This window comes from Nelumbo nucifera, chromosome 2, assembly GCF_055504915.1.
Source record: "Nelumbo nucifera cultivar China Antique chromosome 2, China Antique-T2T, whole genome shotgun sequence".
Lineage (NCBI taxonomy): Eukaryota > Viridiplantae > Streptophyta > Magnoliopsida > Proteales > Nelumbonaceae > Nelumbo > Nelumbo nucifera.
Window position 1 is genome coordinate 48,794,324 of NC_142650.1, and position 23,434 is coordinate 48,817,757.

The 23,434-nt window shown below is 39.9% G+C and overlaps 2 protein-coding genes across 5 annotated transcripts; both read left to right on the forward strand.

Annotated features, from left to right (window-relative positions):
- The first annotated feature begins 1,913 nt into the window (after nucleotides 1-1,913).
- Nucleotides 1,914-7,374, forward strand: LOC104602460 (transcription factor MYB3R-3-like). Of its 2 annotated transcripts, none has more exons than XM_088898191.1 (8): nucleotides 1,914-2,035; nucleotides 2,610-2,786; nucleotides 3,292-3,343; nucleotides 3,778-3,835; nucleotides 4,785-4,879; nucleotides 4,968-5,071; nucleotides 5,303-5,431; nucleotides 6,134-7,374. In XM_088898191.1, the coding sequence occupies exons 2-8, from the start codon at nucleotides 2,638-2,640 to the stop codon at nucleotides 7,167-7,169; spliced, it is 1,623 nt and encodes a 540-aa protein (XP_088754317.1). In that variant the 5' UTR covers nucleotides 1,914-2,035; nucleotides 2,610-2,637; the 3' UTR covers nucleotides 7,170-7,374. The 2 variants fall into 2 exon arrangements, with proteins under 2 accessions (XP_088754317.1, XP_010264452.1); XM_010266150.3 differs by lacking the exon at nucleotides 1,914-2,035 and adding an exon at nucleotides 2,079-2,232.
- Nucleotides 7,375-14,487: 7,113 nt separating this feature from the next.
- On the forward strand, nucleotides 14,488-18,305 carry LOC104602459 (uncharacterized). 3 transcript variants are annotated; one of them, XM_010266149.3, is made up of 4 exons: nucleotides 14,488-15,099; nucleotides 16,695-16,823; nucleotides 16,914-17,143; nucleotides 17,887-18,305. In XM_010266149.3, exons 1-4 carry the CDS (start codon nucleotides 14,551-14,553, stop codon nucleotides 17,888-17,890), a joined length of 912 nt encoding a protein of 303 aa, XP_010264451.1. In that variant the 5' UTR covers nucleotides 14,488-14,550; the 3' UTR covers nucleotides 17,891-18,305. The 3 variants fall into 3 exon arrangements, with proteins under 3 accessions (XP_010264451.1, XP_010264450.1, XP_088754318.1); XM_010266148.3 differs by having other exon boundaries at nucleotides 14,489-15,099; nucleotides 17,884-18,305; XM_088898192.1 differs by having other exon boundaries at nucleotides 14,489-15,099; nucleotides 17,916-18,305.
- Nucleotides 18,306-23,434: the final 5,129 nt, after the last annotated feature.

The window sequence follows — 23,434 nt, forward strand, 5'->3', positions numbered from 1 at the left end:
GGTCCGGATGTAGTAGGCACATTAGGTAAGTACAATGAGTGAGCACGTAATAGCTGTGTGACACATGCCCCAGTTAATGTGTCTTTCATCCAAACATTTTTGCTCCGTTAGACAAAAATTATCCATTATTTTATTATCTTTGTCAAAATAATTAAAAATAAAAACAATAAAAAATGATAACTTATACGTATTGGGAATTGGGACTCATTTACATTTTTCTTTTCATTGTTTTTTATTTTTAATTATTTTGACCAAGATAATAAAATAATAGATAATTTTCTGTCTAACAAAATAAAAACATTTGAATGAAAGTCACATTAACTGTGACATACACTCATTGTACTTACCTAACGTGCCTACTACATCCGACCCTCCCGTCCTCATGTCTTCTTCTCTGTCTCCAGCACATGAAAAATGGCACCAAAACTTTTGTAACTCGTAATGTGCCAATGGGTAACCTACTAGCTGAGATGATCATCAGGTTATCCCTTTGAATATGGAGGCATGGAACAAAACCCATGCAACTGCAAGTTTTTCCGCGGTAAATGAGGTGGACCTCATGTAGTGTATCCTACTTTGTCTTCCATGGTCCATTCAAGGATTAAAATATTAAAATTCCTAATATCCAAAATTAGGTATGGATGAGTATTAAGATGGTGGGATGGAGACTATCATCTGAAAGGTTTAACATTTTAAAATCGTTCAATATCAAAATATCCATACGTAAAAGGTTTAACATTTTAATCCTTACTCCACCCTTTAATTTCCTGTAATGTGTAATATGTAATACAAAACAAAAATCAAAAACAAAAAAATGTGGACAGCCTAAAAATGGCAACATTATTACTTAAACCTTGCTCAGCAGTTCAGCACTGGGAGTGATTATGGGCGGGGCCGGGCCTGGGTCAGGCATTTAGGTCTACTAAAATTATATACTCATTTAAAATAATATATAATATTATGTATTTATTTTCGGGTCTGGCCTGGCGAGTAATTGGATAAACTAACCAACTAGAAGATTGAATGACTTTTTACCAGCCAAAATGATATTCTCCAAAACATAATCTATTTATTTGTTAATCAGAAGCACCCAATGAAGCTGGTTTTCCTTCTTGATTTTGTCCACATGAGTTTGTACAATGTCCATAGCTCAATTTTAATTTGAAAAGATATTCCATCCCTTTCTGAAATAAATTATGCATTAAACCATTGGATGCTTGTTTATGTTGTCAGAGAACCTCTCCGGTTAGGCTATTATAGGCCATTAGGCCCAATGGTTACCTTCTAGGACCCGCGATATTTGCCACCTTACTTTTTGGAAGTGGACTTACCGTTGGATGGACCTCAAACGAAATGGGCCAATAGTGCACTATTTTTTCCGCATTGGACTCATGGAAGAATATTGGGCCAGATCCTCCGAACATGGGCCGCGCAATGAGCTATGGAGTATGGACTATGGCGGCTCCAGACCACTTCTTGGATCGTGGGGACTGGGGACCCGAGATTCAAGTTTGTCCGATTACGTGAAAGAAAAGAAGCTAGAAACTGTATGGACCGTACAAGAGGCGCTCCCGTCAACGACTCAATGTACGCCGTTGATGAAGAAATGGAGTCTTGATGATCCTGGATCATTAACAAATCTCTTCTCGACGGTCATAATTTATTTTGACGCCATCAACGATCGTAATTAGTAGCTGTCAAGTCTCAACTATTCAAACTGAGTAGATTTTTTTCACATTTTATTTTTTACTTGTGCACTTTTTACCAGAACAAATAATCTCCTGATCCAAGGACCAGATTAAAATTGGGAAAGAATCGGAGCCGTCCAAAACAATGTATTCACATGTGTTCCTCATTAATGCACAGCACCCTCGACCAGTTAAACGATCCGACCCGTTTGAGCTTCAAACCTTTAACATTAACAAGAATCGTCGAGAGCCGTTAGTAGAAAAACGTGATGTAAAGGGGCCGGGGCCGTGCTCGTGCTCGCCTGCTCGGCTCGAGGTTTCGTTAACGGAGGAAAACGGAAACGTCGGTCAGTCTGTTTTTTCTTTTCTTTCTTTTTAATAAAAATCGTTTTAGTTCCTTCTTCTCTCTCTCTTTCAACGGGCGAGGATTTTTGAAAGAAAGCTTTCACAGTTTTCTTTTCTTCGAGGGTTCGAACTTTTTTTTTCCTCTTTCTGTCTCTCGATGAGCACAGATTCGGTTCCCGCCATTCTTCTGCAACCGGAGGTAACTTAGTTCTCGGTTGTCTTAATTCTTTTTACTGATTCTTCTTCTCAAGATTTGGCTGTTTTGGATCATTTCACAGCAATTTTTTGTTAAATTCAAGTAGCTTTGATTTGTCTGTAGTTTGACCGTTCTTCTGTTGTTGCTTGATCTAAAACACTATAATTCTCTGTTCTTTATCCTTTTCATGTGTCTGCTCTTCTGTTTGATCTGCTTTAGTTTAAGATCTGTGTCCTTTTTGTTGGTTGGCGATTGAGATTTAGGATGTATTGCTCATGGTAGGGATTCTGGGAACTAAGTGGACTTTATTAACATGAGAATTCTGCTGGTAAAGTTTCAATAGTCTTAAATGCTGTCTTTTCGGTTTTGATCTTTATTAGGATGTTGGGTTTTGGAGAGACGTAGAAGATGATGATTGAGGTGAAAAATGAGCAGTTTTGTCTTCAGAACAAGCAGTCAACTGCTGCTTCGAACTCTTCTGTTTCTGAGGGTAGCTGTAACATCGCTCCGAAGTCTCCGGGGATTTGCAGCCCTGCTTCAACGTCGCCATCGCATCGGTAGTGTTCTTTGTTCTCTTTACTATCAGAAATGACTACTTTTCTTCCTCAATTACTGTTAATATTTGTCTGTTAGGTTTTATTTAAAATCAAACAAAATTGACTATAGTTTTTTATTGATAGACAAATTGACAGTAGTTTGCCCATCGTCAATTAGTGTCATGGGCTCAAGTAAAAAAAAATGAAACACTAACTAACCTGGCTATCTTTGATTCAATTAAGTCATTCATTTCAAGCTGGAAAAACATTTTTACATCACTGTATATCATTTCAAGCACATCATACATGTCCTTAGAAATCGATTTAGTTGACTGGAAACAATAAATAGCATTAAATAATAATGGTTTTTGTTCCTTTTCTCTTATTAGGAACGATCCTCCTCTATGGTTTATTATAACATCATGTGCTGATACTGTATTCAAAAACTTTTTAGCAATTAATGCATCTTTTACAAATTCCAGAAACTTTGTGATTTCTATGAGTTATGAATTAACATTGCATGCAGGAGGACAACTGGCCCTATAAGGCGAGCAAAAGGTGGGTGGACTACAGAGGAGGTGAGCAGTTTATCTTGACATGTAAACTGTTCTGCGCCACAGGCCAGCTAGAAGTTTCTACCACATAATTATTAGAACTTTCCTCCTTGCTTGATATAATTGATGGCACAATCATTCCTCTTAGTTTGATTCAGTATGATTGTCTTTGGTTTGATAGAAAATAAGAGAGAAACTGAAATTTGAGGGGAAGTTAAGAAATTTTGTGGAACCCTTCAGAACTTTCATTCAACTTTCTTTTTCTATCAAACCAAACACAGCCTATGGTGAGGCAGGTCCAGATCAGTTCTTCACTATATGGATGAATTAATCACTTGTTTAAGTTTGCTTTAGATGTCTTTATATATTCATGCTAATGCCTTCCACTGGGCCACTTGTGCATTCATTGTTATCTTCTGAATCATAGACTTTGTTCCTTATTTCTTCATGCACTACAGGATGAGACGTTAAGAAAAGCTGTTGAATCTTTTAAAGGGAAGTGTTGGAAGAGAATAGGTTTGTTCTATTCTTCTCTATGATTTCCACCATCTGTTTAGTTGTTTTGACTAATCTTGATTGCTGACTTGTTTAAGTTAGGATTTATTTAACTTTGCTTGACTTCATTCATTATTTAGGTTGGACCCCTTCCTGTTTAATGACATTTACAAACCTGACATTGGATGTCCTTTTTTTTCTTTTCTTTTCTTCTTAGTGGCTCTCTTTTGTATCTCCTTGCTGATTATTTCAATCCCTTACCAGTTATAGGGTTAATTTGTCCTTGTTGATAACAAGCAGATGGGCACTCCAATTCTTTTGGTATTTTACAATTTCATACATGCATCATGGCATTGACATTAGAGTTCAGTTCAATTAATCTTATAGCATATTGTGTTGTGCAAGCACTCATATCCTCGGTAGACAAGTTGGCATGATAGTCACACTTTGTAACATCAGTTAGTGTGTGTGTGTTAATGTGCCTATAAATTCTTCATAAATGAGTAGCTAATGGATATCTGTATTTTACTTGGAAAACTCATACAACCTGAAATCTTTCATAAATATTCCTGTGAAAACCTTGAAAATGAGGAAGACACATGATAGTTGACAGCTGTTTGAACTACGGATGCAAGAGAAAGATAAGCTGACAAGTAGCAGCTTTATGAACAACTCAAAATCAATGCAACACTAAAAAACAAGGAGAAATCTCGGGCAGGGCCGGCAGGCATAGTACCTAATGCTTGTTCATGGTTGCTGACATGATGCACTAACAAAAACAAACTGAAATATGGAAATATCCACAAAAATCATGTAGTATAGGATATCTCTGTAAGATAATTTGGTTGCTTGGCATTTTCATATATAACACATATCCTGTGGCCATATCAAAACTTGTAATGTTTTGTTTATACACATGTATGTAGTGGGAGTTTGTTTTGTGATTAACTAACTATTCATGTTTATGCAGCTGAATTTTTTCCTGATAGATCAGAGGTGCAATGTCTGCATCGATGGCAAAAGGTTCTTAATCCAGAGCTTATTAAAGGCCCATGGACCCAGGAGGTCTGTTTCCGATTTCACTCCCACTATTCCCAATTATTATGAAGTTGCAAGTCGGGTATTAAATTTTTGTTCCTTATTTGATTCACAGGAAGATGATAAGATCATTGAACTGGTATCGAAGTATGGGCCTACAAAGTGGTCTATTATAGCAAAATCCTTGCCAGGTCGTATAGGAAAACAATGTCGGGAGAGGTTAGTTTTTCAGCTGAATGTGGTTTTGATTGTTCTTATACATTTTAATTCTTATCTCAAGATTTTTGAACTTCAGTTAATTCAGATTGTTATTGATTTATGTGATTGTACAATAGAATAAGGATGATAAGAAACTAGGGCTTCTTTCATCACTGTGACCACTTGGGTTCATCTATAGCTTGCTGCTTGTACTCAACAAAATGAAAAACTAATTATTTGAACCATTTTCAGGTGGCACAATCATTTAGACCCAATGATAAAAAAAGATGCTTGGACCTTGGAAGAGGAACTTGCACTCATGAATGCTCACCGAATACATGGGAATAAATGGGCAGAAATAGCCAAACTCTTACCTGGCAGGTAGTATTTCTAAACCTATAATGATGCTCTTCAGTAAAGGGAATATAAGGTACTGTGATGATGGCCTATCTCTATGTTCTAGCAATACAACTACCCTAGGAGATCTGCCATTCTATACATAAAATCATTCTCAAGGTCCAGCCGTTCAATTGTCTACACTTTTTCTGGATAGTGAGAAAATATTATTTAAATGGTATTTTCACAGTTTTTTTTTTCTGAAGAAAAAAAGGGAGAAAAAGAGAGAACCTAGAGTTTTTTTCAAATGGTTTCTTGTCATATAATTTGTTCAACAACTTCCTATCAGTGGAGATAATCATAGACAAATATAAACCTTAAACTAGGGTACATAAGCAAACACAATAAATTACATTTTCTTGGTGCTTTGCAATCAAATAACACGAGAGTTTCAGCAACATCAAATGGTTTCATGCTATTGGTTGATTGATTTAATGGGTATTTAGCATTTTTTTCCAAAATATTTTTTATGCAACAACCTAAAAACTTCTTATATTTTCTACCTTTTATTTCTAAGTTCTTGTTTTTTACATGCTACCGTTTTAACCACCCTGATTAATTTTACTCGGTAATTTCTGAATGCACAATTATTTTGGTTTACAAAATTGAATGATAATCAGGAGTTTTTGGCTTCATTAAAATATCAGCTGGACCTTGTATGTTAACCACTGCCTTTTTCTCGTCCAGGACTGATAATTCAATAAAGAACCACTGGAACAGTTCCTTGAAGAAGAAGTTGGATTTCTATTTGGCTACTGGAAAACTTCCAACAGCTCCAAAGAATGGCCTCCAAAATGGTGCCAAAGATTTATCTAAACCATCAAATACAGGAAAACCTGCTGCTTGTTCTAATAAAAGACTGGGCTCGACAGTTGAAGCTTCCCCAGGAAACGAAATTATTTGTAAATTGAAGGATTGCAAGGATCATGTGGAGTCATCAAGACAAAGATTCCCATGTACAGATAGTTCAATAAGTATATCAGTAGCTAGGCATACTGATTCTGATGAATCTGAAAGCAAGGCAATGGCATCAAAATTAGATATGTGCTGTGTCGCATCTGATTTCATACCCAAATTTGAGAAATATAGAAGCAATAATGAAATTGACCAAGACAACAAGGATGTAAATATGTTGCAGTTTGAGGTTCCATCCTTTGGTTTATACTATGAACCACCAAAGCTGGAAAACTGTGGTATTACCTTAAATCCTATGTTAAACACCTTCGGTTCAAATCAACAGGCATACAACTCTAGTCCAGTCATGTCACCTATCAATTTCTTCACTCCACCTTGTGTGAAAGGTACTGGTTTGGATGGTCAAAGCCCAGAATCCATACTAAGGAATGCTGCCAAGAGCTTTCCAAATACTCCTTCCATACTAAGAAGAAGAAAGAGAGAAGCAAATGCTGCATTGCTCCATGCTAGAATTGTGCAAACAGATGCGGTAAGGAACAATAACAGTTTATGTTCTCCAGAAGAGAAAGAGAAGAAAATTATGGAGCAGACTGAGTCTCCAAATGGAAGCTTGTTTGATATTCCTTCATGTGATGGTAGTGACACCACTGGGATGTATAATGGGAAGGACTTTAACGTCTCTCCCCTATACTGTTTAAGGTCAAAACGAACTGCTATTTTCAAGTCTGTGGAGAAACAACTTGACTTCACATTAGACGAAGAGAAGTTTGGTACCCATACCGTTCACATTCAGAAAAAATGGCGATAACCTAGTTGGTAAAATTTAGGTATGTACAGTAAGTGGATAATTTTGTAGAAGATGCACTTTTGAACTTCTTTTCATACAATCTATTTTTATAGCCCACTTCTTCTTTGCATAGTTGGTGGTCTTCTCATGTGTGGTTTACTTAATAGAGCCCATTGTTAGAATTACAATTTTGTTATTTATTTTTTAATTTGTATAGCCCAAGAATCCCATAATTGTACGTTTTTTTTTTCTTCCCATCATATTTTCACTCATCTCTTCCGCGTCCTATCTTCTTTCCGTCAAAACCTAATCTACTGGTTTTCTTTTGTACGAATTCAACCAAAACACTTTGAATACAGATATTGATATTCGTCTCCCCCCTTGTATGTTTGTGATTATATAGGTGATCTCTGCTACTCTACAAAGGCGTCTTAACACAATAATATAATAATTATGTCTTAATAAACTTGTAATAATTATTTGTCAGGAACAAAAGGGGCCAAAAGAGGGGAAAATCATATTCAAATAATCCATTTAACTTATATTGTTGAAATATGCCAGTATTCAAAGTAGAATGAACACTTACCCAATGTAGATATCTATATTCAAGGTGTTCTGGTTGCTTTGGTTGAATCAATGTATACGACAACCTAGAAATCAAATAAATCCAATGAATACTTACCCAATACAGATATCTACGTTCTAAGTGTTTATGTAATGAATCAATGTATAACAAATGTCTATCTTCAGGTTACATTCCAAACAAGATTATACAACAGCCTAGAAATCCAATTAGATAAAGATTAGAAACCCAATTAGAAGTAAAAACATCTCAACTGTTAATCAGTATGGATCTCTGACTTTCTATGGAATTGATGGGATTGGATTCTATTAATTAAAGTGTTCTTCGTTGTTTTGGTTGAGTTCCTATAGAAGAAAACCAGTGGATTAGGTTTTGGGGGAAGTAAGAGATGAAGAGTGAAAATGGGATGGAAAGAAAAAAACATACAACTCTAGAATTTTGCGCTAGACAAATTAAAAGAGAAATAACAAAAAGTAAATTAATATCACTGTTAACCTAACGGTGGACTCTGTTAAGTAAACCACACATGAGAAGACCGTGCAAAGAACTTGTGGCGATCAGTCATTGGGTTTACAACAAAGTCATTAGCTGTGTACGTCTACAACAGATGCAGGTTCATTATACACGTGTATTTGCAGCAGATCAAGAGTGCGTCCCATGTGTATGGAACACGTCTGTAGTGTATTTAGCAGATCAAGAGTGCGTCCCATGTGTATGGAACACGTCTGTAGTGTATTTGCAGCAGATCAAGAGTGCGTCCCATGTGTATGGAACACGTCTGTAGTGTATTTGCAGCAGATCAAGAGTCTCATCGGGGATAGGTAGCTTTTCTCAGATTTTTCTTGCATCATTTGCCATCACCATAAACTTGTCCTTTCACCTATATTTGGCTCAAAGGAGATTCCAATTTCCAAGTTTATGGTAGATTGCCTTAGCGAAAGGGACTTGCTGACTAAGACTGGCAGTCTTGGATGCAACATTATAACTGCAAATGGCATAGAAGTTAAGGTCTCCCAAAGATATTGTATAGGAAACCAAGGTACCGACTTCTTGTCTAACAAGGGTTATATGCTGGGAAAGCCTAGGTATTGAGATCGATGTCCAGTATTATTGAGGATAGCTTTTGAGAACCTTTGGGCCCATGCCACCCAAGATTACTATCATATGAGGCTTATGTGAGTGGAGAGCCCTAATGATGAATAAGTAGAAATGATAAGAAATGATTTAAGTATTAATAATTTAACAATAGATATGGATTTTGATGAGGGTAGATTTAGCCCTCTACTAACATCATGACACATGGCATGTCGGAACAACTGGGTGACACCCAGAATCACCTAAGCGACAACTTGTCTTAGTCAAAATGATGGAGTCCCAGCTAGCGACCTGGCACTGTCGCCGACCTGGCACTGTCGCCGACCAGGCGACCTGCCTCTGGTGCCGATCTAGTGACCTGCCTCTAGCACCGACCTAGCGACCTGCCTTTGGTGCCGACCTGGCGACCTACTTCTAGCACCGACCTGGTGACCTGCCCCTGTTGCCGACTTGGCGACCTGCCTCCACCGCCGACTTGCCGACCTGCTGACCTGCCGCCACCCACAACCTAGTAGAAACCTAGCTAGTGACCTTGTCCACGACTCAAGGCGGCTAGCAGCACCTTGTCTAGGGCCGACCTGTGGTACCTCGTCAGTATTGGCTGAAGCGACATCGACGTGGAGAGCGACCTCCCTCGAGGGCTTGCCGACCTGATTGAGGTCCAGCTGGCGACCTACGAGACATGCTCGTCGTCGATTTCTGCATGCATCCCATCACTCCTGGGTCTCTCGGAAATCAGCTCTCACACCGAATGTTTTGGGAGAAACCAAGTAAGGCGCAAAGATTGGCCTACGTGCACGACTACCTCTGAGGACTTCAGAGCAGTTAAGCATGTCCTCCTAGAGATCCCGGACGTGTTGCGTGATGCTCACGCCAAACAATGCCTATATAAAGGCCTTACCTCCAACTCCAGGGGAGAGATGCGCAATTTAGTTCTCGTAGCTCTCCAGTTCTCTCACATTTAGCTATCTTAAAATATCTGATTCGCTAATTTAAGCATCAGAGTGCCCACCCCGGGTAAGGCGACCCGGGCACTCTGACACTATGTCCTTGCAGGTCACATCAGAGCCACCTCTCCAGCTCATCACCACTCAACTAGACATTAAAGCCACCTCTCCAGCTCATCACCACTCAGCTAGACATCAGAGCCACCTCTCTAGCTCGTCACCATTCAGTTAGGCGTCAGAGCCACCTCTCCAACTCGTCACCATTTAGCTAGGCGTCCAAGCCATCTTCCAGGTAGGAACCTTTCAGCTAGGTATCCAAGCCACATTCCAGGTAGGGATTATTCAGCCAAGCATCCGAGTCACCTGCCAGTCGGGAGCTGCCGAAATGTGCATCATCAATTGGCGTCGTCTGTGGAATACGCTATAAAAAGGCTATTTTCCCACCCGATTCTCTGAGCCTCAAGTAATAACAACAACAGCGCTTGATCGAAAGAACCCCCTAGGGGGGCAGAAGCAAAATGATTAACCCAGACGAGTCCGCGTAGTCTTGCCCTAACAGAATCTCCCTAACTGTGAGGCCACCCCCATATGTCGAGCTCTATGTGCTCTATGCGAGAGTTGATGGCCAATAGACTGTGAGGCCATCCCACAGGTTAAGCCCTCTGTGGTTCCCGTGGGAGTTGATAGCCAACAAACTGTGAGGTCGCGCTTCAAATCGAGCCCTCCATGCTTTATGTGGGAGCTGATAGCCAGCAGGTTGTGGAGCCGCCCTCGAAGGTCAGTCCTACCGAGGTGACGAGGTGTCTGTAGGCTGAGGTGCTGAGAAGAAAACTAGACTGACAAAATTCTGACACCTTGGCGACCTAGAGACTTGCCTCCGAACTGGCGACCTGCTTTCGCCGAACTGGCGACCTCCTTTCGCCAACCTGGCGACACACGTAATCAGCCTGGATGAGCCTTGTTAGCCCTGTTCGCAAGGTCGCCTCTATAGGTCGAGCCCTTTGTGGCTTCTGTAGGAGTCAGCGACCAACAGACTAAAATCGCCCTTGTGGGTTGAGCCTTTCAAGGTTCCCATGCGAGCTGGCGACTTGCAGTTTGTAAAGTTGCCCCCACAGGTTGAGCTCCTTGTGGCATATCGTAGAAGTGGACGACTAACACCTTAAAGGACTGATACAATGCAGTTGTGGCACCGACCCGCTATTTAAATTCCAACATCGATGCACATATCACAAGGGGAAGCCAAACTGCCTTCAGCATCAAGGACCCCTATGCCGACCTCAAAATATGTTGGCAACAGGCATAAGGACCTACAACGAAGCACAAATCTACTCCCTTCACTGAGCTGATCTCAACTCGGGAGTGGGGGGAAATTGATGAGGACAGATTTGGCCCTCCACTAATATCATGACACATGGCATCTCGGAACAATTGGGTGACACCCAAAACCACCTAGGCGACAACTTGCCTTAGCCAAATTGATGGAGTCCCAGCTAGCGACCTGGCACTGGCGTCGACCTGGCAACCTGCCTCTAGCGCCGACCTGGCGACCTGCCTCTGGTGCTGACCTGGCGACCTACTTCTAGTGCCGACCTGGCGACCTGCCTCTGGCGCTGACCCGGAGACCTACCTCTGGTGCCTACCTGGCGACCTACCTCTAGCGCCGACCTGGTGACCTGCCTCTGGTGCCGACTTGGCAACCTGCCTCTGGTGCCGACCTGGCGACCTGCCTCTAGCGCTGACCTGGTGACCTGCCCCTGTTTTCAACTTGGTGACCTACCCCTGGTGTCGACCTGGCGACCTGCCTCTACCACTGACATGGCGACCTGCCTCTAGTGCCGACCTAGCGACCTGCCTCTAGCGCCGACCTAGCGACCTTCCCCTATTGTCGACTTGGCGACTTGCCTCCATCGCCGACTTGGCGACCTGCCTCTAGCACCGACCTAGCGACTTGCCTCCATCCCCAACCTAGTAGAAACCTAGCCAGCACCTTGTCTAGGGTCGACCTGTGGTACCTCGTTAGTATCGGCTGAAGCGACCTCGACGTGGGGAGCGACCTCCCTCGAGGGCTAGCCGACTTGATTGAGGTCTACCTGGCGACCTACGAGACATGCTCGTCATTGATTTCTGCATTCATCCCATCACTCCCGGGTCTCTCGGAAGTCAGCTCTCACATCGAATGTTTTGGGAGAAACCGAGTAAGGCGCAAAGATTGGCCTACGTGTACGACTACCTCCGAGGACTTCGAATCAGTTAGGCACGTCTTCCCGGAGATCGCGGACGTGTTGTGTGATTCTCATGCCAAACAGTGCCTGTATAAAGGCCTTACCTCCAACTCTAGGGGAGAGATGCGCAATTTAGTTCTCGCAGATCTCCAGCTCTCTCACATTTAGCTATCTTAAAATCTCAGATTCGCTAACTTAAGCATCGGAGTGCCCACCCCGGGTAAAGCGACTCAGGCACTCTGACACTATGTCCTTGCAGGTCGCATCAGAGCCACCTCTCCAGCTCGTCACCACTCAGCTAAACATTAGAGCCACCTCTCCAGCTCGTCACCACTCAGATAGACATCAGAGTCACCTCTCCAACTCGTCACCATTCAGTTAGGCGTTAGAGCAACCTCTCCAGCTTGTCACCATTCAGCTAGGCGTCCAAGCCACTTTCCAGGTAGGAACCATTCAACTAGGTATCCAAACCACATTCCAGGTAGGAATTATTAAGCCAAGCATCCAAGTCACCTGTCAGTCAGAAACTGTCGAAATGTGCACCATCAGATTTAAACAAAACAGATTGGCCAAATAGATTCATATCGCCGATCCCATTGGACTACTATTATGATGATGATGATTTATTGTCAAATATTACTATCATGTGATGTTTGTTTATCATTTTTCATATTTAATAAATGCACTTATTCCAACATGATTCCTATCCATTTATCCATGTATTTGTAATTTTGGTAGGTAAGTTTTTAACCTAGATTCACCTTGACCAATCCATGTACAGATTGCCGAAGTATGCGAGTACAAATGAATTAATTGTAAATTCTAATTTATCCTTGTTTTAACTTTTGACTTGTTTTATTTGTTTGTACTTTGTAGATGAAGTAAAAGAAAAACTTGAGCGAAATATAATAAAATATCAAGCAAAATTAAGCCAGAATTTGCGCTATTTTTTAGGCAAAAAAAAAGGATTTACATTAACTCTTTAAAAGATTATAATTTATACAAGAGTAGGTTAATGGTCCGTTTGGTTGCCAAGAAAGAGATGGGATGGGAAACATCTTTAAGGAATATTCTTTTTTCTCAATGCTTGTTTTCAAAGAAACAATGGGATAGGAATGGAAAACAAGGGACATGAGATCCCAAAATGAAGGACACGGGGTCACACCATTTTAGTGAGACCCCACTAAGAAAGGCATTATTGAGAAAGCTTTGAGCCTTGTCAGAGAGATACTAGGCTCCCTCTTCGTCCTCCTTCTACATGCCTTCCAATGGATACATCTCTGGCGATCTCGAGCGACGGTTGAGTTCTTCCATCTCCGACAATCTCGAGCAACATTTCCGACTACATCTCCGATGATCTCGAGCAACTTTTCCAGCAACATCTCTGGCTACATCTTCGATGACAGTACTGTCTTCTCGAGCAACGTTTGCAACAACATCTCTAGCGATCTCAAGCGACATCTCAGGTGATCTCAAGCAACATCTCTAGCTACATCTCCGATGACAATTCTGTTTTCTCTGGCTCCATCTATTATCCTTTCGCGAATTTGATTTATTTTTACACCATTTCCTCCTTTTTTGATTGAGTTCTCACCCTTTCCCATCTTAATTTCTTACCCCTCCAGCCCTGTTCATATTTTTCATCGCCAGCAAGTAGTAGAGTGGTCATCTCCTTCATTTGTTGGCTGGATTCATGTCTTCAAATATTGTTTTTTGAATTTTTTGTAGGTCAAAACAGAAAACAAATCGTCTGAGGTAACAATTCCCCTGTTGTGTATCCCTGTAGATATCAGTTTACAGCTCCCTTTCTCTTGGTTTGTCTCTTGCAATATTGGATGTATTTACTTCCACGGGGAATATTGATTGATGGATGTTCTATTCTCTTCATTGTAATTTCATGGTTCATTTCCTAAAAAACAAACACGAGAAGATAAATTTTGATCATAATCTTATTCGGAAACAAACACCCGATACAAAATTGAGAAAAAAAATATATTCCTTTCCCATCACATCCTTTCTTACAATTGCATCTTGCGTCACACATCTGGAATATTATGTGGGACCTGACTCGCCTAATAATGTTCCATATGTGTACATATATTAGTGTTCACTTTATAAGCTGTATTTAGAAATAATCCCGTGTTTACTCAGCAGTCAGCACTCATCTCTTATTTATACTGGATATAACAGCAAATAACACAAGAAAAAGGAAAAAAAAAAAAGAGAGAAAAATAATAACTGAATTAACTAACAAAGCAGCTGAATTGGAAAAGCGGGAGATGTAACTGTAAACCATCCAGTCTCTCGCCGTCGCCTACGTCATGACAGATGAAGATGATACAAACAAGCGACGTGGACATTTGGACGCTATACACCACTTTGCCCAATCCAACGTCTACGATCTTCAGATCTCAGGAGATGGTAACACCCCTTCCGATTAGATTTTTCGATTCCCTATGTGCTATGTGTATGTATATATAACCAACTGGGTGAAGGGTGATCCACACTGTCATCAGATCAGACCATCTATCTCTGAATCTAAACCAAACGCCCACATGTCGGCCTCCGAAACTTCAAAACCGGACGCGAAACCCTCGTCGAATGATCCACCTGAATTCAACTTTATCGGCCAAGTCATCCCCGATTTACCGTCGGTTCCCGGACCTGAATTTGATGCACATGCACTCGCCGCCGCGGACATCAAAGAAGTCGAAGCCCTAATTGACGCTTTGACAGGCGAAGCTGATAAAGAAGCTGCGCCTGCAGAAGGCCCCATAGCTGCCGAAAAGATGGAGCTGCCGTCGCCTTCGCCCCCGTCTTCTTCTCAACCCGGGGAATCCACCCCACAGATTGCAAAGACAGAGCCTGAATTGGATTTCGAAGCCAATAATTCAGAGGATGTGCACATGCAGACCCCGGCTCCTGAGGTGGTCGAGCCCCTATCGCAATTTCCCCCACGGAAGAGGGGCAGAGGGGCGGCGAAAACGGGCCTCGAGCTAGCGATCGTGCCTGCGTCGCAAGATTTGCCGGACTGGTTACCACCGGGTTGGCGCATGGAGAGCAGAGTCCGGAGCTCTGGTGTTACTGCTGGAATGAGAGACAGGGTAATTGGCTTACCTACCCTCAACCGTTTAACCCTCCTTAACTGTGCGGTTTGTTGACTTTAGCCTGGATCAATTTCTCCCTTTATTTTTCTCTGTCGAAATCCATTTAAGCGACTCTGTTATGCCTTTACTATTGTTTATTTCATAGTTATGTTCTCTTCTTCTATTGTTTGCGGCCGTTAAGCTATAGGGTTCTTCAGTATTTGGGTTTATATTTCGATTTTTCCTGTTCTTTCTAAATGTTTCTCGACTTACTAGAATATGTTTTCTTTCACGACTTATGAAATTATTAGGTTTTGAAAGCTTGACCTGTGGAACTGCATCATTGTTTAGATGAGGTTCTGAAAGCATGAGTTATTAGGTGCCCAAAGAAATGTCTTCGGAAGTCCTTTTATATCCTCCTCACAAAACCGAACTCCACATAGATGATATCATCCTTGGGCTATTAAGTTGGCAGGTTGGTCTCATTGATGTGGTTTTGCGGAATAATAGGACTCGGTTAACCTCGATTAGAAATTCTTCCCCTTTCCTCTCCTTCTTTTGTCATAGTCTCATAGATGTTATGAGGCTTGAATATTTAATGTTGTAACTGTCAAAGTTGTAGGAGTGCAAATTCTTGTATTATTTCTTCATCTTGGGTAGAGATATCTATCGTCATTGCTTTATTTTCTCACTGTTAATCTTTTATTTTTATTGGATCTTTTATGCCAGTTAATTTCATATTTGATTCTCATTTTGTATGTTGATACTTGTAAGTTGATCAGTTATAGAGAATTAGTCTCCTGAAACTTAGGGACAATTAGGTTTTGCTCATTGAAAAATCTAATCCGGGCTTTAGGTTTTTACCTGTTCTTTTAATGTGTGTGTGGGTGGGTGGGTGGGTTCTCCAATAGTATTTTTTTCCCTGTTAATATTTTATTTTTATTGGGCCTTTTATGCCAGTTAATTTCATATTTGATTCTCATTTTGTATGTGGATACTTGTAAGTTGAGAGTCCGGATCACCTGCCCACGAGAACTCTGCCCACGCCTACCCACAATACACTACCCCCGTGAATTGGGAACATCTCCCCCTGCATAATAGTATGCAGAGGATGTGATGTTCTCCATGTGTGGCTCCGATAAACGTGGGCAGAGTTCTCGTGGGCAGGAGATCCAGACTCGTAAGGTTGATCAGTTATAGAGAATTAGTCTCCTGAAACTTAGGGACAATTAGCTTTTGCTCATTGAAAAATCTAACTCAGTGAAAAGTTAACATATTAATTCCTGGAATTTGTAATGGTGCCATTGTTTCTGATACTGTTAGTATTTTATCTTTACATTGTTGTGCAAAGGCATATTTGAGACAACAAAAATTATCATAGAATTCCATGGCGTGCAGAACAACTCTAATTTGGCACTTCTAAATATCTACCCAAAACTGATGTTATATGTGCTTGTGATTGCAATTTCCCAATAAATGCTGAAACTTGTTAATTTCTAAGTTGAGTTGATACCAATAATATGCTGGTATTGCTGGAAAGAAAAGCAATAACATACTAGTTAGTAGTTACTTTATAGGTATTAGGAAAATGAATGTGTTACTATGCTATGCAGTATTTCTATGACCCAGTCTCAGGTCGTCAGTTTAGGTCAAAGAGGGAAGTGCTCTGCTTTTTGGAAACAGGAATGTCTGGAAGGCAGAGGGCAAAATCAAAGAAGAAAGACACCAATGCTGATGTAACGGTGAGTTAAAGGTGACTCCCTATTTGATAGAAATACAGTGGATTTTTTTAACAAACATTTTAAATGTGATCTCTTAATTTATATTACTAGCCTTTGAAGACGTCTGAGCATCCTAGCTCAGGAGGAAAGAGGGCTAATGGTTCGACCTTTGATTTTCTCAACCGGCCAGCAAAAGTTAAGTGGGTTCTTACTGATTCGGCTACAGGGTCTTGGACCCCCTTTATTGGTGATGAAAAGTTGCCTGAATCCAGAAAGCAAGAATGGGCTACAGCATTTAAATCCATTGCTCTCAGAAACAGTGGTAGTACCATGTTTCAAAGGTATCTTCATTTCACAAGAATCACACCACGTAAATTTGATTGAAATGCACTTAAGGGTCATTGAACCCAAATCAAATCCCTGCTTATCCATTGTTGATTGCTTGGACTGAAACCATTTTGAAAGAATGGTGCCACTTTGTTTGCCTAATTCTGGACCCCTTTTTGGGGTGGCCATAACCCCATTGGTTTTGGTTCGGGCATATCCCCAAACCTATCCTGTGTTGTGTCATGAGAGATGTGGAAGGGGTTAATGGGTGGGCAATCTTCCAAAAGGGAAAATCCATCTATGTGGGTGGGTTCGGTATTAATAAGTAATTCCTATGCTATGACTGGTCAGTGCCCCTCCATGTGTCATTTGAAGGGTGAGGTCTAAAGCCATATTTCAAATTGAGTTGGTGAAGTTCTCATTTTCATTTAATACACGATTACTTTACCTTTAAAAGAAAGTTCTCTTTTTCATGACTTTCGAGTCATGATAGCCTTACCACCATATGATTACAGAGGTTTGCCTTACCATTACCACTATGATAGCATATGGTATCAAACAAGGCAACATCGGTTATCAAGGTTGTGTGTCTAGTTCTGATAATAAGAGGGGTTGATAGGAAGCCTCAAACCGCCTTGATTAGGTTTTCATTTGCCTTTGCCTTCCTGATATTTCTTTTTTAGTACCCTCAACCTATTGCCACCATACATATTCTGTTTCTCATTCCTCTAAATTGTATGTATGACCTCAATAGCAGGTAATGCAGAGACTTCTCAATGATCACAGGTCACCAACTGGAAGAATCACTTCTGGAGATCTAGCCTGAGCGGTTTTTGAGCACCTTGCAACAACAGGTAAGCAGGCATTGACTGTCTGAATCCAAACAATTGAAAACTTCCTTGAAATGCAACAGACACCTTGATGGCCTGACTCTAGCAATAAACGCCTCAATGTCCTGTGAAAAGGTTGTCTTTTTGTTGGGTGACATGCATGAGGGTGGTGCATGAATTCCTGCTTTTCCCTGTCACATCCTTAACGAGATCATCTCTTTATTAACATGTATATTTAGAATCAATCTGAACAAGAAAAGGGTGTCAACTGGGAATGTTCGAGGTTTGATGCATGGTCTGTAAGATGAATTTTATGAATTATAAGGTGTGCTTGAAGCTTACTGAATTGCATGGTCTATTATAGAAATCATTGTCGTAATTGAATTGTATCATTACCCTATCTGGAATAGGCCAGTCGATAATACCCAAAAATCTGCAGTTCGATCCGGCATCCAATTCGATTACCTCAGATATTGGATCGAATTCGGGTGTACTCCAATCCGATCCGATAAAAATCTGACTCTGATTGATTTTGTATATTATTAATATATTAAATGTGAATATTCTAAAATACCTTGCATGGTTTTCACTTTCACTTTCCAAACGAATGCTTTGATACATTGTAATTTAATATATAAAATAAGTTTTAGGGACAACTGAAGAAATGCTCTTCTCCAATACCTATGAGGCCTTTACAATCGAAGAAACAAACCCAATACCTAAATCCTAACAAGTCTGTTCCTTCTCTGTTCTCTCCCAACCTCTGCCGCCATTAAAGGTGAAACCATTTAAGTCTTCAACTGTTGTCGGCCATGAAATCGCTTCACGGACGGACTGCCATGAAACTATAGCTTCATTTTACTACTTGGGCACTTTGTCGTAAACATGCTGTTATGCTGCTGATCTGTGGCTCCTAATAGGTCATTCGGTTATGTTCGTTCTTCTAACGGATATTTAAACCAAAAAACAAAACAATAAAATCAAGAAGATGGTGCCCACTGTAGGTTAGAGGATGAGAAATTAGGGCAACGTTGCATTCGTTGGAGGTATCAACGTGTTATGGCCGCTTCCAGCCTTCCATTACCATCATGTAAGGCAAATTATCTATTACAACAATTTTTTCTTTCAACATTTTTTTTGGGCAAATTTCTTAAATTATCCTTATGTTTAGGAAATTGACTAATATTACCCTTATTGTTTGAATATTGTCTTAAAGTATTCGCACTGTTTGTAATAATTGACTAAATTCTCCTTACCATTAGCGTTCTTTAACAAGAAAGTGAACAGTACTATTTTATCCTTTATTTTCTTTCAGATTTTAAAAATGAAATGACAACAGCGATCTGCATCCTCCCAATAGGACTGAGCTGGTTCATCGCTTGCGCCAAGTAGATCCACCTCAGCTGTCTGGTGAGTAATGTAGAGACGCCGACACCAGGTGAGTTTTGACCGACTGCCAGGATGGAGATCCTCAATAAAAAAGAAAAACCTCAATAAAACTGGGAGTTGCAGATCTAAAAGAACAGAGATGCCACTACTCATGAGCGGTGAGAACAACACTAGTGGAAAATTGGAGAGAAGGGTCGACTGTGGTGAATCTTTTAAAAGAAAGATTTCAAAAGGTATTTTTGGAATTTTTGAAGAAAAATCGGTCACGTGGTCATATGTGATCGAGTGAAACGGAAAATTAATGATAGGGGAGGATTTAATCAATTGTCAGAAACAGTAAGGGTACTTTAAAACAATACTGAAACTGTAGGGGCAGCATTAATCAATTTCCTAAATCTTAGGGGTAATTTAAAAAATTTGTCATTTTTCTCTATAGTTCCGAGTCTCTGCCTCTCTTTTTGCTTATTTTACATTTTCTCCTTTTTTTTTGTCTCTTGTTTAAATTCATTCTCTTCAATCACTATCCATATCTCTTCTTACTTAAATTCCATTGAATTTGGGTGAAATCCAAAATCTGATGCATCCGATCAAATTCCAATTTGAATTGACCTCCTATTCATGCAATTGAATTTTGGATCAGATACGGGGGCAGTAATTTCATTATCGAATTGAAATCGGATTTATACATTCATCCGAATTCGATCCGGTTATAGGCTTAATCTAGCACCCAATTCCAGATTTGATATAACCCAATTCCACAGAACCTCTCTGACCTTTGCTCTTTATATTGGTAAAATCATGTAACCAACCGTTTCCCTTGTACATTCATTGGAAAAACAGGAGCTTTTGATATCCTTTCTACATTGAACTGAAATACCTTCAAAACACGTTCTAACTTCTAAAAAGGTGGAATTTTTTGGTAAATCCTGAATATTGAACAAAAAGAAAGAAAACCAGAAAAAATATTGAAGAAGAAGAAGAAATTCTTCATTACTTGTAACTGACTGAATACAACAGCTAAAGCTACATTATATACACGTAAAAGTAGGAAAGAGAAAGAAGAGAGAGAAGAATAACAAATTAATCCAGCTCAACAAAGTTTGTTATGAGCTGTTTAACAACCTAACTAACTCAGCTAATACAGACTATTAATACTAACTAATAAATAATTCTCTACATCCCCCCCTCAAGTTGGAGCTTGATGAAGATCGATCAAGCCCAACTTGGAAAGCAAGGAATGAAACTAAGGACCTACCAGTGGCTTTGTAAAGATGTCTGCGATTTGAGCATGTGTAGAAATGTACTAAGGCTTAACAAAACCCTGTTTGAACTTGTCCATCACCAAATGACAGTCGATTTCCAGATGTTTTGTGCACTCATGGAAGACTGGGTTTGCTGTGATGTGTAATGCAGCTTGGTTATCACACCAAAGAGGGATGGGAAGCTGAAGAGGGATTCGAAAATCTGCAAGAATGTAGGATATCCACTGCACTTCACAGATTGTAGTGGCAAGACTTCTGTATTCAGCTTCGGCTGAGGACCTAGATACAGTTGTCTGCTTCTTAGTCTTCCAAGAAATAAGTGAAGAGCTCAGGTACATGCAATAACCTGTAAGTGACTTTCTGGTTTGTGGACAAGATGCCCAGTCTGCATCACAGTAAGCTTGGAGATCAAACGTGTTGGAAGAGGAGAAAAACAAGTCTTTGCTGGGACAACCCTTAAGGTATTTGAGCAAGTGGACAGCTGCATTCCAGTGATCTTGAGTTGGGGAACTGACAAATTGACTCAAATGTTGGGTGGCATAAGAAAGATCAGGCCTGGTGAGACTTAAATACAACAATCTGCCAATTAATCTCCTATACCTATCAGGATCAGGTAGTGCATGACTATTATCAGAAAACTTCAATCCTTTAGGAAGAGGAGTTTGAGCAGGTTTAACCCCTAACAAACCGGCATCTTTGAGTATATCCAAGGCATACTTCCGTTGGTTAATATAAGTACCAGTACTGCTCCTTGCAATTTCAAGCCCGGTGAAGTATTTTGCATAGCCAAGGTCTTTGATTGTGAAGGCAGAATCAAGAAATTGTTTTACTGAGATAATTTCACTCTCACTTGTACCTGTCACAAGCACATCATCAACATATACAAGGAGAGCTAAAAATGAGTTAGGGGTATGCTTGACAAAGAGACAATGGTCATGTTTGGATTGCAAAAAACCAAACTATTGAAGCTTATTGCAGAATTCAGAATTCCACTGCCTGGAAGCCTGTTTGAGGCCGTAAAGTGATCTTTTTAGCTTACAAGCCTCTCCTTTTTGTGTCTTCTGATAGCCTTCTGGTGGAAGCATATAAACTTCCTCATCCAAATAACCATGGAGAAAGGCATTGTTTATATCAAGTTGATGTATTGGCTAATTCTTAACAGTAGCAACTGCTAGAAAAATTCTAACAGTAACAAGCTTTGCAACAGAACTAAAACTATCAAAATAATCAATGCCAGCTACTTGATGATAACCTTTAGCCACAAGCCTTGCTTTGTACCTTTCAATGGTACCATCAGGATTCAACTTGACCTTAAAAACCCATTTTGAGCCTTTAGCTTTCTTCCCTTTAGGCAAAGCAGTCAGTTCCCGAGTCTGATTTTGTTCTAGAGCTTCTAGCTCTTTGTTCATAGCTTTAACCCACTCTGGATGAGTACTAGCTTGAGTGTAAGACTTAGGTTCTGGAATAGTTGATACATTTGCTAAAAAACTCAAATACGCACTATCAAAAAATGGAGATTGGGTATAGGGAAAAGTAGGAGGTGTGTAATTGGAACTAGTAGGGGGTAATGAGACCATATTAGCAATAGGTAAATGATCATAAATTGATAAATTTGTAACAAAGTCCTTGAGCCAAACGGGTTTGTTTTTTATTCTTGTGCTTTGTCTCAGAGCAGGTAATGTAGGAAGTGTAAGTGAAGAAGGATTAGTTGAATGAGTAGAAGGAGGAGACAAAACAGGAGTTGGAAAAGTATCAACAAGAGTAGAATCAACAGAAGTAGACAAAACAGGATCATATTCAATTTGGGGAACAGAATCAACAGGAGTAGTTGAATTGGGAATAGGAATTGTAGATGAAAAAGGAAAATCATAATTAGAAATTGGATCTACAATTGGTAAGGGACAAGTAGAAGGTTTAGCTAAAAAAGAACGATATGGGCCTAGAGATAAAAAGTTTTCTGTCATTGAGGTCATAAAGTCTATAAGCTTTCTGTCCTAAGCTATAACCCAGAAAAATGCATTTAAGAGCTCTTGGTGCAAACTTGTCCTTATGGGGGTGAGTATTTGTAGCAAAACAAAGACAGTCAAACGTCCTTAGATATTTATAGTCAGGTTTCCTTTTATACAATACTTCAAAAGGTATTTTCCAATGTAAAACAACAGTAGGCAAAACAATTATAATATGTGTAGCCATTAGTAAAGCATGTCCCCAAAATATTTTTGGTAAGTTTGCTTGAAACATCAAAGACCTTGCAATTTGAAGAAGGTGTTTGTGTTTTCTCTCCACAACACCATTTTGTTGTAGAGAATAAACACAACTTTTTCTAGTGCAAAATACCTTGGTCAGAAAGAAAACTTTGAAAATCTTTATTGAGAAGTTCAGTGCCATTGTCAGAATGGGTACATTTAATTTTCTTATGAAATTGAGTTTCAATCATTTTGAAAAAAGTAATGAATGAAGATACAGTCAAGCTTTTATGGTTAAGAAAATATATCCAAGTACTTCTACTGAAATCATCAACAAGTGTAAACATATAATGTGCACCAGTAATTGAAGGATGTTTATAAGGGCCCCATAAGTCTTAAGTGCATCAAATAAAAAATGCTCTCTGAATGGATTTTACTAACTGGAAAAGGCAATCTCTGTTGTTTAGCCAAATGACAGATTTCACAAATAGGTAATGATGCATTGGCAGGACAAAAATCAAGGTGTTGTAAGGCTGTAACAGATGCATGTCCTAATCTGTTATGCCAAATAACTAATCCAGGAATAGAAGTTTTATTGATGAAATGAGACTTATTACATGTAGCAGTTTGAAAGGTTC